Raw genomic sequence first — 16,183 nt, forward strand, 5'->3', positions numbered from 1 at the left:
TTTACACAGTCACATTGTGAAGACTTCACTTCCTTTAGGGAACAAAAACCAAGTCCCCATAACGTAAATCATTAAATTTGAGGGTGAAGACTTGGTTTAAGGTTAGGGTGAGTCTCCAGGAAAAGTGTGTGTGTGTGAGACCAGATTGTCTGGATGAGAAATGAGCTGTGAAGATCATTTAGGGCCATGAACAGATGTGAAAGGTGCTCTCAGATCTTATTTCAGAGGAAGAAGAGCTGCAGGCTCAGCTATCTCTGTCCAGGTCGTAAGGCCTCCTTCCATGTGAGAAAGTCATCACGATTTGTGTGTGTGTGTGTGTGTGTGTGTGTGTGTGTGTTGTAAGATTTGATGCACAAACATTTGGACCAGATTTATAGATAAACCATTATTATTTTCACTATAAATGTAGCATATAATCAAACTTTTATTTGCTTATGTAAAAGCACTTTATAAACGCAGAGATAAACTGATTGACGCCTATTTGTTCTTAGATGAGATCTTCTGTGTGCGCTGCAGTCGCTTTCATTCAACGCCTCATTAATGTGGGTTTGTGAAAGTCCTGACGTTTGATTAACGGCTATAGAAATAAACTGCAGGCGATTTTTCTTCTCATGTTTGGGCTTTGTGTCAGCAGACAGGAACGCCGCTGTGTGGTTGTCAGAGCAGTGATTTACATGGTGACGTGCAGCATCACAGTCACGACGCACGGCGGCTTCTCTGCACACGTGAAGGTTTGGAGCTGAGACCCTCGGTGTGGGGTCCGCTCCTCTCACTCCCAGGCTGCGTCTGAATCGCACGAACGTCTCGCAGAGTTTCGTGGTTAATTTCCTTTGCTCATCAGGTGATTGTTTGCAGCACAGGCAGGTCAGTGCGGCCGAGGTACGGGGCAGGTCACACAGCAGGGAAACAGAGACGTTCCAGGTTCATCAGCTGCTTTCACGCAACTTCACGTTTCCAGCTTCATTTTTTCACCCACAGTGGACTCACGTGTACTGCAGCTGTGGGACTTGACCAAATAGGATTGTGGAGTCCTGTGACAGAGTCCTGTGATCTATTTTTGATCAGCCTATAGTTTTATGCCTCATCGTTTCATGTGTGGAGGATTTTCTCCGTTAACAGGTAATAGTTTGGTCTAGAATCTCAGAAAACACTGAAAACTGATCACAATCACAATCAGTCTGTAAATTACTGGTTTTTCACCTGAGACAGAAAATCAACGGATCTTACCAGAAACCTTTAGGTAGCTGTTGTTCAGAAACTGATTTGAAAACTGAATGAGGAACAAATGTCTAAGAATAGAACAGATGACAAGTTTAATTTAAAAACAAAACACTAAAAACACATGAAGCTTCATCAGAGTTGTTAAAACACCTTTGGCATTTTGGGATGTATATTGTTGGACTGAGCATCTTCTCAGGTTAAACCCTGTGACTGCTGCCTCACTGTGGTTATGGCTTAGAGCTCCGTGCTGCAGAGATTCAGGGTTCATTTGTTTTACTGGTTCAGGTCGTTTTCTGCCTGCTTTAGCCCCGGCTCCCCAGAGACACCAGGGTGTGGGTGTGTGCGTGTGTGTGTGTGTGCCTCTGTGTGTGTCTGTGTGTGTGTGTGTGTGTGTGTGTGTGTGTGTGTGTGTGTGTGTGTGTGTGTACAAAAACTAAAAACTAATTAAAGAACACATTTAAAAGTCTGTGAAATAAATAAAATAGAAATATAAAACCTAAAATAGACTAAAGAGTATTATGTACTGTTAAAAATAATATATCACTGCATGCTGAGTAGGTTCATCTGTAATAATGTTTAATGTTTCATAAACTCATGTGCTTCGTGTGTAAAATCTTAATTAGCAGCTTTAGCTGTTGAATAAATGCAGTAAATCATAAATCTATAAACTGCAGCACCTGAGTGAACGTACTTAGTGAGCCTGGGGGGGCAAAGTGAAATAAAAAAAATTTCGTGCTCCGGTTGGACTGAAATGTTCGCTGTCTGTGTCTCAGACCTTAGGAACAGTTCTGCCGTCTTCTGGGAGGGCGGGGTCAGCGGCGGGTACCAGACCCTGCTGCTGGACGAGGATCAAGGCTGGTTATTGGTGGGCGGTAAAGACCACATCTACCTGCTGAGGCCGGACAGCCTGGATCTGCCTGCACAGACGGTGAGACTCTAAACACACACTGATCGTAGCTTTTCAGCGATCGCTGCGTCTCTCTTCTGATAAAACAGCCTGACTGAGTCTTCGTTGTGCTGAAGACAACGGGCCTTGTGTGCAAACGTAGTTTGCCCCTAAACAGAATCAGCATCTCTGAAATCACCATATGAGGCTGTTGGTTCTGCTTCATCTCTGGGAAAGTTTCATCACAAAAACCTCAAGCAGGAGTGAAATTTGACAGTGTGGAGCTTCCAGCCAGAAACCGTAGACTGTCCCTCCTGGCTGACATGTAGAAGCTGCAGATATGTGGATATAAATATTTATATCTGCAGCTCCCAGTGAACCATGACAATACGATGAACAGAATATTCATTTAGCATGAATGAAATCAGGGTGTCACTGACTCAGATGTTGCTGGAGTTGCAGCTGAGTTCTGGATGTTTGTTTCTCTGGCAGCTCTATTGGCCCGCGAGCAGAGAACACGTGGAGCACTGCCAGCAGGCGGGGAAGAGTCTGGAGGTAAGAATCTTTTACTGAGGGGAAATCCAGATTAAAGCCAACAAAATATGAGACATCTTTCCTTCTTTCATCTACAGACTTCACAAACTCAAATAACAGGTGGCCTCGCTCAGTGTTTTAGCAGCCAACAGTCTGCAGTTTCCTCCTGTGATGAGTCTAAGCTTAAAGCTTCTACATTAATATTAGCTCTAATGTTGTGTTTATGTGTTGTTTTCAGACAGAATGTGCCAACTTTGTGCGGCTGCTGCAGCCCTTCAATAAGACCCATGTTTATGCATGTGGCACCGGGGCCTTCCATCCACAGTGCACATTCCTGCAGCTTGGACACAGCACCCAGGTAATACTCAGTCTGATAGAGTCACTGTGGATGCTGAGGCCTGGTCGTAGTACAACAGCTAGGACTCAACTCTAAATCTTTGACAGTGTTTCTCTAAGGCCCTGGTTGTATTTCTCTATTGCCTAATAAAACTCTGATTATTTCTGCAGTAGTTACTAAAACACACAGAGCTCAGAGAAACGGAAGAAGCAAATAAATCTCCTGTTAAATTGAAGTGAGTCAGAGAACAGTGTGTTTGTGTAGGAGCCGTTGATTGAGACTAATTTCACTGGTGTGTTTTTGTGGATAACTCTGATGGTAGAAACACGGGTCAGCAGGGCCAGATGTTTATTTCAAGCGTCGGCGTCATGTTTGGTGTCAATCTTTTACGTATAGACGTGCATGTGCGTCTTTGGCTTCTGTTTATCAGCCGTTCGTGTGTGTGGTCTCTCTCCTGCAGGGGCCGTTGTTCATGTTGTCTCACACAGTCGAGTCAGGCAGAGGAAAATGCCCCTTCAGTCCCAAAGAGCCGTTCACCGCCCGACTGACCGGTAGGTCTCAACCACAGTGTACACACACACACACACACACACACACACACACTGATGGCTGTATTAAATCACCCTCTGTCATTCCTTAACAGTCGGACTCATGTTCTGGTGACACTATTGTTAAGCAGCACACAGTCCCACCACTGTGTGTTTCCTCGCTGCTGACGCTGTGTGGTCGACTTCACTTCCTTCACATGCTGACGTAACTGTTGCCCCCTGGAACACTGACCACATAAAACACATCAGCTGCAGTCACATCATGTGGACAAAGAGCTTCTACTAAATCTTTATGAAGTGTTTCCTAGAGCTGATACTTGTGTCTGTTGCAGCTGTAGAAAGAGGATTTGACCCTTCAGCAATAAACACTTTAAGAGTCTTAGATGGATCAATGATCTTTCAGCAGGGCCGCATGGTGGTGCATTTATTCTAGGTCTGTGTGGGTTTTCTCCTCCCACAGTCCAAACACATGCAGGTCAGGATTAGGGTCTGAACCCAGGTGGACCCGGGGCCTTTCTGTGTGGAGTCTGCATGTTGTCCCTGTGTCTGTGTGGGTTTTCTCCTCCCACAGTCCCAACACATGCAGGTCAGGATTAGGGTCTGAACCCAGGTGGACCCGGGGCCTTTCTGTGTGGAGTCTGCATGTTGTCCCTGTGTCTGTGTGGGTTTTCTCCTCCCACAGTCCAAACACATGCAGGTCAGGATTAGGGTCTGAACCCAGGTGGACCCGGGGCCTTTTTGTGTGGAGTCTGCATGTTGTCCCTGTGTCTGTGTGGGTTTTCTCCTCTCACAGTCCAAACACATGCAGGTCAGGATTAGGGTCTGAACCCAGGTGGACCCGGGGCCTTTCTGTGTGGAGTCTGCATGTTGTCCCTGTGTCTGTGTGGGTTTTCTCCTCCCACAGTCCAAACACATGCAGGTCAGGATTAGGGTCTGAACCCAGGTGGACCAGGGGCCTTTCTGTGTGGAGTCTGCATGTTGTCCCTGTGTCTGTGTGGGTTTTCTCCTCCCACAGTCCCAACACATGCAGGTCAGGATTAGGGTCTGAACCCAGGTGGACCCGGGGCCTTTCTGTGTGGAGTCTGCATGTTGTCCCTGTGTCTGTGTGGGTTTTCTCCTCCCACAGTCCAAACACATGCAGGTCAGGATTAGGGTCTGAACCCAGGTGGACCCGGGGCCTTTTTGTGTGGAGTCTGCATGTTGTCCCTGTGTCTGTGTGGGTTTTCTCCTCCCACAGTCCAAACACATGCAGGTCAGGATTAGGGTCTGAACCCAGGTGGACCCGGGGCCTTTCTGTGTGGAGTCTGCATGTTGTCCCTGTGTCTGTGTGGGTTTTCTCCTCCCACAGTCCAAACACATGCAGGTCAGGATTAGGGTCTGAACCCAGGTGGACCCGGGGCCTTTTTGTGTGGAGTCTGCATGTTGTCCCTGTGTCTGTGTGGGTTTTCTCCTCCCACAGTCCAAACACATGCAGGTCAGGATTAGGGTCTGAACCCAGGTGGACCCGGGGCCTTTCTGTGTGGAGTCTGCATGTTGTCCCTGTGTCTGTGTGGGTTTTCTCCTCCCACAGTCCAAACACATGCAGGTCAGGATTAGGGTCTGAACCCAGGTGGACCCGGGGCCTTTCTGTGTGGAGTCTGCATGTTGTCCCTGTGTCTGTGTGGGTTTTCTCCTCCCACAGTCCAAACACATGCAGGTCAGGATTAGGGTCTGAACCCAGGTGGACCAGGGGCCTTTCTGTGTGGAGTCTGCATGTTGTCCCTGTGTCTGTGTGGGTTTTCTCCTCCCACAGTCCAAACACATGCAGGTCAGGATTAGGGTCTGAACCCAGGTGGACCCGGGGCCTTTCTGTGTGGAGTCTGCATGTTGTCCCTGTGTCTGTGTGGGTTTTCTCCTCCCACAGTCCAAACACATGCAGGTCAGGATTAGGGTCTGAACCCAGGTGGACCCGGGGCCTTTCTGTGTGGAGTCTGCATGTTGTCCCTGTGTCTGTGTGGGTTTTCTCCTCCCACAGTCCAAACACATGCAGGTCAGGATTAGGGTCTGAACCCAGGTGGACCCGGGGCCTTTCTGTGTGGAGTCTGCATGTTGTCCCTGTGTCTGTGTGGGTTTTCTCCTCCCACAGTCCAAACACATGCAGGTCAGGATTAGGGTCTGAACCCAGGTGGACCCGGGGCCTTTCTGTGTGGAGTCTGCATGTTGTCCCTGTGTCTGTGTGGGTTTTCTCCTCCCACAGTCCAAACACATGCAGGTTAGGATTAGGGTCTGAACCCAGGTGGACCCGGGGCCTTTCTGTGTGGAGTCTGCATGTTGTCCCTGTGTCTGTGTGGGTTTTCTCCTCCCACAGTCCAAACACATGCAGGTCAGGATTAGGGTCTGAACCCAGGTGGACCCGGGGCCTTTCTGTGTGGAGTCTGCATGTTGTCCCTGTGTCTGTGTGGGTTTTCTCCTCCCACAGTCCAAACACATGCAGGTCAGGATTAGGGTCTGAACCCAGGTGGACCCGGGGCCTTTTTGTGTGGAGTCTGCATGTTGTCCCTGTGTCTGTGTGGGTTTTCTCCTCCCACAGTCCAAACACATGCAGGTCAGGATTAGGGTCTGAACCCAGGTGGACCCGGGGCCTTTCTGTGTGGAGTCTGCATGTTGTCCCTGTGTCTGTGTGGGTTTTCTCCTCCCACAGTCCAAACACATGCAGGTTCGGTTGGTTGGAGACTCTAAATTGCCCGTAGGTGTGTGTGTGTGTGTGTGTGTGTGTGTGAGTGTGAGAGGGTGTGTGTGTGTGTGTGTGTGTGTGTGTGTGTGTGTGTGAGTGTGTGTGTGTGTGTGTGAGTGTGAGTGTCTGTGTGTGTGTGTGTATCTGTTCAGTGCAAATGTAGTGACTAATAGTTTTGGAGTCAAAGGTTTGTAGGTGTTTTGGTTCCTCAGGGGGTCAGTGTTCTGTGCTGTTGGACTCAGCTGAGCTACAGGAATAATATAAATCTTATTAACAGGAAAACATCCACATTATTCATAATAATTTCATTATATGTGCCACAGAAACTGTGTATAAATAAATATGAATTTTACTTGAAGTAAAATGGTTTCAGGGATTTTTATTTACAACACAGCTGTTCATCTTCAGAGTAAACTGTATATTTATATTCTTTGAATGAGTGATGTTCATGTGCACTGTGACACATCAGCTTGTACATATTTAAAGACTGTTTTCTGAAAGGACCAAGCAGCTGAACAAAACAGACCATTGTGCTGTAAGTGTTGCAACAGTCTCTGCATTGGTCAGCTGGTGTCATCGCTCTGAGCTGGCAAATTAATCTGTTTATTTGTTCTGTTATGGTTCTGTTCAATGGGAACATTGTTATTGTGTGAGGAACTGAGATTCTGTTGCGGTTTAATCTGTGTCCCCTGGTAGATGGTGAACTTTATGCAGGAACCTCCGTAGACTTCATGGGCGCCAACGCTGCCATCTTCCGTACTTCGATCCAGGGCAGCAGTCAGCATTACATCCGCACCGAAGCCTACGACCAGAACTGGCTCAACGGTAAGAAGCTCCGGCCCCAGGCTGTAAAGTGATGCATCCATAAGGGAACCTGCTTCTACCCTCCACCCACCACCAAATGAGTTGGTCTGTGTTGACCCTGTTGACATATTCGTCTTCTCCTCAACTGATCACTTTGTTCCCATGAAGACAGAGTTTGCACAAGCAGATCACCTCACCCTCTAACTCTTCTTCATCCATCCTCCGCCAGAGCCGGAGTTCGTGGGCTCCTTCTCCATCCCTGACACCCACAGCCCAGACGACGACAAGGTTTACTTCTTCTTCAAGGAGAGGGCGGTGGAGGCCGGACAGTGGGACAAGAGGGTGTACAGTCGCGTGGCTCGGGTCTGCAAGGTGGAGACTCGGAGACAGACACGACACGTGTTGCAGTTGTTGTTGAAGGATGCAGTCAGACAGGACACAGCTAACCCTCTAATGGGTTCTACCAAACACTTGTAGCACTGGAACCACATTCAAGTTCAGCTTTATTGTCATTTCTACACATACATGTCAAACACACACACACACATACTCCGGGAAACGCAGCACAACAGAACATAGAGAACCTACAGATAAAGTAGCATGAAATGAAATGTTCAGTAGGTTTGTACGTATCTTAATGATCTGATTTGGATTAAAGCAGATCTGTGACCGGGAGAAAGACTGAAACTCGTTTCCTCTCTGTTTTTCTTTCATTCTCTGTGGTGCAGAATGATGTTGGAGGGAAGAGGAGTCTGATCAACCGCTGGACGACGTTCCTCAAAGCCCGACTGGTCTGTTCCGTCCCTGGTCCTTCTGGAGTCGACACCCAGTTTGATGAGCTGGGTAAATCTTCCTTCTTTTCTTGTTTCTCCTCTCAGGAACAGACCTGGCTCCTTCTCTCCTCCTTCATCTCCCTAAACCTTAAAGAGGACACAGTTTGACAAGCAAGAACTGTAAAAAAAAAAAACCTTTTCTGTTCTCACCCCATGAACTAACATCCACTATCTGAAAATTCTTTGTGTTTATTTGACACTTTACCTTTTCACTGTTATTGAAATGCAGCTCTGTTCTCAGTAGTGAAGAAACTGAAACTAAAGTAAATGAACTAAACTTTATTTGTACAGCACTTTCGTGCAGGTCAGTGGTCTTACACCTGGTCTTATCCCTAACGTTGCTGTGTTTTTTTTCCAGAGGACATCTTCGTTCTGGAGACCAAGGACCCTCAGAATCCCACCATCTACGGCGTGTTCAGCACGTCCAGGTGAGGCACATGCAGACACACAGTCATAGGCTCGAACACGAGCTAAACGCTCGTCATCAGCACCGTTTTGTTTGTATCATGACATTTAGTGACATACAAAGTTTGTGTCACTTGTTTTCCCTCGATGGATTTATGTTGTGGTGCTCTTTGACGTGCACACTCACAGCCAGCTGCCACGTGCACACGCCCAGCGTTGTGCAGGATTAGAGGCCAGTTTAGGTGGATGTCAGGGTCAGAGGTGAAGAGGCCACGCTGGTTGTGTTTTTGTAACCCGGAGTTTAAACTCACTCCGTGCTCTTTTTTTCTCTTCTCTCCTCCAGCGCTCATTCCCTCATCTCTTTTCAGTTCTTCCTTCCTTCCTTCCTTCCTCCCCCCTTGCTTACTTCCTTCCTTGTTATTTTATCCTCCTTGCTTTTATCTTTTCTTTCCTCTACAGTTGATCTCTCTCTTTTTCATTATTTCTATTCCCTCACTCAGGTCTTTCCCCTCATCTCCTCTTTCATGCATTAATCTTTGTTAGTTTCTGAACATTGACTACCCCTGTGCAATATGAAATATTTATTAAATATGTTTCCTTCTTCCTTTTCCTCCCTGCCTCTTTACTTTCCCTCATGTTGACTGATCGCTCCACCTTTCCTTACCCTAAGTCTCAACTGCAGCCAACTCCGACATCTGCTCTTTCTCCCCCAGCTCCATATTTCGTGGTTCGGCGGTGTGTGTCTACTCCATGGCGTCTATCCGTGCTGCCTTCAATGGCCCGTTTGCTCATAAAGAAGGTCCTGACTATCGCTGGGTGGAGTACAAAGGCCGCATCCCTTATCCGAGACCTGGAACTGTAAGTGCACGGACACGTTTACATCTAATCTCCCAGAATTCACCATCAGTTCCTGCATCCAACCTCGAGTACTTTTACTTTGATGCTTTAAGTACATTTTAATAATACTTAGACGCTTTCATTTAAGTAGAGTTTGAATGCAGCACTTCTTTTAGTGGTTTGCAGCCTCATTCCCAGTCCCTTTATAATTGTACCTGACAACACAACACCCACAGTTTTGCTCAGGTGAGCGTGTCAACACATTTATATACAGATGAACTTTAATCAGAGATAAATAGATGGATGGACTGTTGAAAATGACTGACAGGTATGTAGTAATATGTGCAGACCCTTAAGTCTTTGTACATATAGCACTGATGACTGGATGGGATTTGTGTTTGTGTGGATAATTAAGAATTTCCTGTGAGATCAGACTCTAAACACACACAGTGAGAACCAGCTGATGAAGCTGTGAGAGGGCAAAGCTCTGGTGATTTAACACCTTCGCTCAACTCACGTCCTCTGGGAAGCGTCAGCGTGTCAGGGAGGCCGAGCTTCAGCTGCTTGAGTGTGTCAGGTGTTATTTCACGCTCCCTGCTGGGAATTCACGTCTCAGTGCAGCAGCTTTGTACCCTGGTTGATTGAAGCAGGGGTCGCCTGCGTGTGTGTGTGTGTGTGTGTGTGTGTGTGTGTGTGTGTGTTGGCCACAATGATTAAAAGCATGAAACACAGAAATGCTGGTGTCACAACCTCTACTCACTGACTCACTGCACACACACACACACACACACACACACACACACACACACTCATCCACTGTCAATATTCATCATATCTCACTGCACATTTCTTCTTTCTTTTCTTTCAACTCTGCCCTTTTCTCTTTTGCTTCTTTTCCTTTGGTCAGAAATAACAAATCAACATCTGGTTTGGCACAATATGAAAAAGCTCTTATTGTCTAACACAGAAAAACAAATGATCCTGTTGTTGTTGTCTTTTTTTGTTAACCACCGTTTAACCTCATCGTTAAACACTCACATCTAATAAAGTAAATACAATTTTCAAGAGTTAAAGAGGAAACTGAGGAAAGTTAGAAAACAATATTTAGCCTGACAAAAGAATCAGGTGTTGGAGATCTGTGGGTTTCACGTAGATGATTTTTGGTACCCACTTTAGAAACAGAACATCTTTCTTTAATGGCACAGAACCATAAAAATCTGTGTTTTCACAGTGATGTTCATCCTCCTGCTCCTTTTTACTCGTGACGTTTCAGTGTCCCAGCGAGACCTACGACGCTCTGCACAAGTCCACCAAAGACTTCCCAGATGAGGTGGTGAGCTTCATGCGGCAGCACCAGCTGATGTGGGAGCCCGTCCTGCCTCTGGGGGGCACACCGGTCCTAACCCGGGTCAACGCACCCAACATGTTAAAGAGAGTGGTGGTGGACCGGGTGGACACAGATGATGGACCCTACGACGTTTTACACCTGGGCACAGGTGAGGAGGAGGAGGAAATGAGGAGGGGTCGGGTTTTGGACTGAGCATGTAGGACAGGGAATAACAGACTGAGAGAACAAGGATAAGGGGGAAAGGAAAAAAGCTGAGAGTGAAAGATCGAACAGTAAAACGACTGAAAGCACAAAGAAACAGGAGCAGAATAAAGGAAAACAGATGTTTAGGATGGCACCAGTGAAACACTGGACAGGTGTGTCTAATCTCTGGAGGTCTCAGCATGTAACACAAGCCGTAACTCAATTTAGAGAAAATGGACAAAACAAATTGTGACATGAAATGTGGGTTTTGGTTTGTTGAGTTGATGGAGCTTTTGAATTTCCTGCAGGAGAAAAAGAACATGATGTGACTGAAACGGCTCCAGTCAGAGCTCGAAGTGAAGAAAAGTAGAAAACATGATGAAAATATGAAAATGAGGTGCAGTCACATTTTGCTTTTATCGATTTGCCCACCGCAGGAACATACAAACACACTTTTCCCATATCTCCAGAATTTCCACTTAAGTTCTTTAGAGAACAGGCATATTGCGATCCGGTGTGTGTGCTTGGCAGCATAAGGTTGAGTGTGTGATAAACGGCGGTGGTTGTTTGACTGTCGGTGAGGGGCCGAGGGGCCGGAGGTGCTGCGACGGCTCCATACGTCTTCTCTAAGTGGATTCCTCTCCAACATCCCTCATCGCCCCATCAGCTGCACATTTACCTGCCTGATAAATGCTGCTCCTGCTCTTTCACGACCGGGAAAATAACCTTCCTCTCGTCCGGAGTGGGTCTTTACTGTTCGTACGGGATAATGTTCCTCTTTTAATTTATCGCGACGCTCAGCCTCATGTTTGCGTCAACATGGTTTATTCAGTCAGTGAAATATACGTTTGAAAACAGGTCACTCTGAGGTCACGTAATTACTTTGAGTTGTAGCTGCCCAGCTCAAATTATTAGAAGAGTTGGATCAGGTCTTTTAAAGCTGGATTACTTCTGAACGATTCTCTGTTTTTTTTTTATTCCAAACACTGATGTTTGAGCCCGTCAACGTGTTCCTGTGTGTTTTTGCTGCTTTCTGTCTGACTGTTGCATGCCTGATTTTTTTTTTTTAAATCACGGTTGATTTTCTCTAAGCCAAAACATGCAGCAGCACCCCAGGGTGAATAAGATCATCATTGTCATCCTTCTTCATCCTGTGTTTTCACTTCATGTCTGTTTGCAGAAGCAGTGGACTGCGTCAGCCTTTGACAAATGCTCTGTAACACACTGACTGCTCTTTTTTCCAGATGATGGGAAGGTGCTGAAAGTAGTGTCAGTGATCAAAGACAACTGGGACACGGAGCAGGTGATTCTGGAGGAGCTGACTGTTTTCCAGGTGAGACACACCTGCAGTGTTTGCTCTGCCACGGAGTCAAAGTCTGTATGAAAAGAGCTGAATTCTTCCTACTCTACAAAGATCATCTAAAGAGAGGTGATGTTTCCATCAGATTATTATCTGCAGTCTGATAATCAGACTGTTTACGTGCATACTGAGCTTTATGTGCTGGATTATTGTGTCTGAACGCGGAGCTGACGCAGAGAAGAAGAGAGCTGTCTGAGAAATGAGGAAAAACAGAATCAGTGTGCAGGGTCGGGGTAAGGGTTAAGGAAGAACCAAGAAAACCTCAAACTGAGCTCCAAATTCCAGGCCCAACAGGATCCAGTCGGAGCAGACGTGGCTTTTCTGGTTGACGGGAGAGCAGGAAGAAACACTTTGGAAAGAGAAACAGAAAAACTGTGTCAAGTTTGTTTCTGGGAGAACGTCCTCAGTTTGTGAAGCAGCTGCTCCGAGTCCTGATCTGAGTCCAGCTGAACGTCTGCGGACGAGGCTGAAACTCACATCAGACCCGAGAGAAGTGGAGCAGTTTGTGACGTGAGCACGTCTCATTACGAGCAACAGAAAACTGAGCTTGTTAAGGCTCCCAGTACTTTTACTGTGACATTTAAATACAGGAGGCACATTATTTTGTCAGAGTAAATTATGTTTCTTCTTTTCCAAAGGGGCCAACAGCCACTTTAAACCACGTCCGTAGCTGCACTGGACTTTTATGGCTAAAATCTGCGTTCGCTGTCTGCCAGTCTGGCCCTGGCCTTTGTCTTACTGCGTGAGGCCTTCCATGTTGTTTCCAACGGATCATGTCTGTCAAAAATAACTCCAGTAAACAGAAAAACAGATAGCAGGGCACATATTTCCCAAGGTCCTCTGTGTAAATAGGAAAGACTTAGAGGAGAGAAACGAGGGATGGGAGGACAGAAAAGGCAAAAATAGAAGAAAGAGACTGACAAAATGGGCCAAATGTTTAAAAAAGGAGCAGAGGAAGAGGAGGAGGAGGAATGATGAGAGTCCAGGAGTGAAAAAGAGAAAATTAGATGAGAAAAGTAAGTTTAGAACAGAGCACAGGTGAAGGGAAGGAAGAAAGACAGAAAACCCAGAAACACAGAACAACAAGCACAAACAAACAGGAAACCAGATGCACATTGTCCATTTAATTTTGACTGGGATTAAAACAGGAACTGAGCCATTTCCACCGGTCTCACGCACAAACAGGGAGGCTGTGACGGTACAGCTGCAGTGTTAGTTCCTAATCCTTTAAAGACCAGGCTGGAAACAGATGATTTTACTCCCTGGCTTGGTTTCAAACACCAGGCCCTTGAATGAATGGTCAGTTTTTATTGGCAGTGACAGGACACAGAAGAGACAGATGCCTGAAAAAAATACCTTTCCTCCTGCCCTTTGCCATATTCTGAGTCCCCCTTTATCTGCCCCTGCTCCTTCTCTTCGACCCCTCTGCTCAGGGCGGTCAGGGGTCAGTGCCTCCCTTTGTGAAACCCTTAACAAGTCAGTGAGCTCGAAAACTGGAGCTGTGGGGTAATTCAGCCCTCTGAAGAAGAAAGAGGCTCATTAGACTTGTAATCTCAGTAGCTGCCCTGACCTCCACAGCGTTTACCAGAGCTCCAGGACATTCCTCAACCTCCGCAGGGCCGGAGGATTCGTTTTGTTTTTTTAAAGGAGCAGGGCTGCTCAGCCTCGTAAAGCAAACTGGGGTTAATGTGTCATTTGCTTTAGTTCACGCATCCGACCACAGAAATCAGCGTCTGCTCCGTCTTGAATCTGTTTCCAAGCACAGAAATGAAAGAACCGTCCAGCTTTTCATCACGTATAGACCAGAATATTTCAGGGTGTGTTTTCATTGGTTCAGCAACAGTCGGTAAAATTGCAAAGATTCTCATTGCTGTAAAAATGAAAGGTCAGTATTAAATGTGTTGGTATGTGATTGTACAGTCTAATGAAACACATTAATTTATGCCAGTGTTTATTAATGATTTCTACAATAATATAATAATAAGTCTGGCATCAGATGAGGAGAAATGTGACCTGCTCTCTTCATAAAAATGTCAGTTTATTATCTTGGTAACATAAACATCTATACCTGGACTATAAATCTATAAAATCCATTTTCCTTTTTATCCCACAGAGTCCCACTCCCATCCTGAGCATGGAGCTGTCCACCAAGAGGGTAGGTCAACCATGAACCTGTCAAACTGCAACACTGCTTGCAGGAGAAATACTGATATGTGTGAAGGTGAACAAAAATAATCTTGTTTTATTGAGGGATTTGACAACGTCAGCTGAAAGAGAAACCACAGTTCTAAACTTCAGTACCTGAATCTAATCATCTCTGTCCTAAGTCTGAAAACAAATCCCTCCGTCGCTCTCGCCCACAGCAACAGCTGTACGTGTCCAGCGAGCTCGGCGTGGCCCAGCTGGGGCTGCAGAGGTGTGAGCTGTACGGCAGCGGCTGCGCTGAGTGCTGCCTGGCCAGAGACCCCTACTGCTCCTGGGACGGACAGACCTGCTCCAGATACTTCCCCACCAGCAAGAGGTAGATTTGGGAGGGGAGGGGGGGGTACACTGCAGGACTCTGAGGAGTTACTGTGTTAAAGTCCTGATCGAAGATTGTCAGGAACAGTGGGCAGCTCATGGCAGTGTTACATATATATCTATGAGTTAACTGTGTCCGGTTGTCACACACTCATATCAGCCAGTATTAGCATTTTTAAAAATCTATAAGTCCAAGGGCAAAGACACGTCTGTCTTCAAACACAGCCAGACATCTTTGATCCAGGTTTTTCATAACTGGACTTAAATGTCGAGCTCAGCGGTTGTGACAACAGTGAACACGATTAAATCAGACAAACCAAAGAAACCTTTAAATACGAAGCCTGAAGCCTACGGACTCAGAGCTGAAGCTAAAACAACGTGCTCATCCACAGAAGAGAGGATGTTTTTTACTTCTCCTGAAGATCCTGAGCTACGGCTGTGAAGTTACAGTTCATGTTTATGCATGTTGCATTAACGTGCACATATTAACATAGAAATGAGATGAGACCCTGACATCACGGGTGTTTCAGCAGCTGAATGGTTCCTTTGAGATCTTAGAATAACACGGGGGAAGAGTAAAATTAGTGTTTAAGCTTGTGGTTGTTATTTTGAGTCTGATGTTCCCAAAGTATTTTCCCAAACATCTGGATAGAGAATCAGTTCAGCAGCTTCTGCAGAGGGTCGAAGAGGGAAAGTCTTTTCGCTGACGACAGAGAACGGGAAGAGCAGAGGAAAGAGCAGAAAACAGAGTCGGACAGCGCTCCACATATTTACAGTCTAAAGGCCATGAAGCAAAGAGCGGGGGATCGGGGGTCGAGCAGGGAAGCGAGGTCAGAAAATGACAGAGGAAGGTCGAACTCGAAGGAGACATGACAACAGTGTTTACCATGGCTGAAACAACATGCTGTATTTTCATAGCCTGCTCCTGCCCCATGTTTCCTCATTCATAATCACGGTAGTTTGAAATTTTCACCCCCGAGGATCCGACAGAAGCCCAGCAACAACACCGAGGAGGAGGATTTAATGCTGTTACGCAACTTTATCTAAAGGCACCTTCATTATCTGCTGCTGTCAGCTGTTGTTTGACTGATGAGTCTCCTGTCGACGCTGCTGCACGCACAGTTACAGACTGTCTGCCATGTTTTCATGCTTTATAGTCCAGGACTGAGATTAAATAAAAGATTAACAATCAAACAGATTAGAGGTGACATAAAACAAATTAAATGTAATAGGATAAGCCAACACAGTGTGTGTGTGTGTGTGTGTGTGTGTGTGTGTGTTTCAGGCGGGCGCGGAGACAGGATGTAAAGTATGGAGACCCATGGAGTCAGTGTTCAATCACAGAGGACGGTAAGGATTTCCGCCGTCATCGTTTAATTAAAGACTCATCGGTTACATAACGAACAACCTTCACATATAAACTGTGTCACTGGTTCAGTGTTTTCAAGTGCTGCAGCTGTTTGCCCATTAAGGACCTGCAGGAATCCATGACTGTGTTTGATTCCCATGGCAGTAGGTGAACAGTTAAAGAGCAACTGAGCACTTTTTATTAACTTAGAAGAAGAGGCCAGTGATTTTCTCTTTGTGTTCCTGAGTCCAGATCCCAGATGAATGTGGTCTACTCAGCACCAGAACCTGGTTTAGCTTATTGGCT

General features: G+C 46.2%; 1 protein-coding gene across 1 annotated transcript in view; it reads left to right on the forward strand.

Annotated features, from left to right (window-relative positions):
* LOC113130300 (semaphorin-3D) overlaps positions 1 to 16,183 on the forward strand; it is a 71,191-nt gene that overhangs the window by 52,759 nt on the left and 2,249 nt on the right. The window contains exons 3-16 of the mRNA XM_026306793.2: positions 1,995 to 2,149; positions 2,600 to 2,662; positions 2,880 to 2,999; positions 3,439 to 3,529; positions 6,936 to 7,064; positions 7,273 to 7,415; positions 7,772 to 7,886; positions 8,235 to 8,304; positions 8,995 to 9,139; positions 10,392 to 10,614; positions 11,894 to 11,982; positions 14,123 to 14,164; positions 14,373 to 14,530; positions 15,815 to 15,879. Of these exons, the coding sequence (XP_026162578.1) occupies positions 1,995 to 2,149; positions 2,600 to 2,662; positions 2,880 to 2,999; positions 3,439 to 3,529; positions 6,936 to 7,064; positions 7,273 to 7,415; positions 7,772 to 7,886; positions 8,235 to 8,304; positions 8,995 to 9,139; positions 10,392 to 10,614; positions 11,894 to 11,982; positions 14,123 to 14,164; positions 14,373 to 14,530; positions 15,815 to 15,879 (1,608 nt within the window). The remainder of the gene's footprint in view (positions 1 to 1,994; positions 2,150 to 2,599; positions 2,663 to 2,879; positions 3,000 to 3,438; positions 3,530 to 6,935; positions 7,065 to 7,272; positions 7,416 to 7,771; positions 7,887 to 8,234; positions 8,305 to 8,994; positions 9,140 to 10,391; positions 10,615 to 11,893; positions 11,983 to 14,122; positions 14,165 to 14,372; positions 14,531 to 15,814; positions 15,880 to 16,183) is intronic.

Source organism: Mastacembelus armatus, chromosome 5, assembly GCF_900324485.2.
Source record: "Mastacembelus armatus chromosome 5, fMasArm1.2, whole genome shotgun sequence".
In the NCBI taxonomy this organism is placed as follows: domain Eukaryota; kingdom Metazoa; phylum Chordata; class Actinopteri; order Synbranchiformes; family Mastacembelidae; genus Mastacembelus; species Mastacembelus armatus.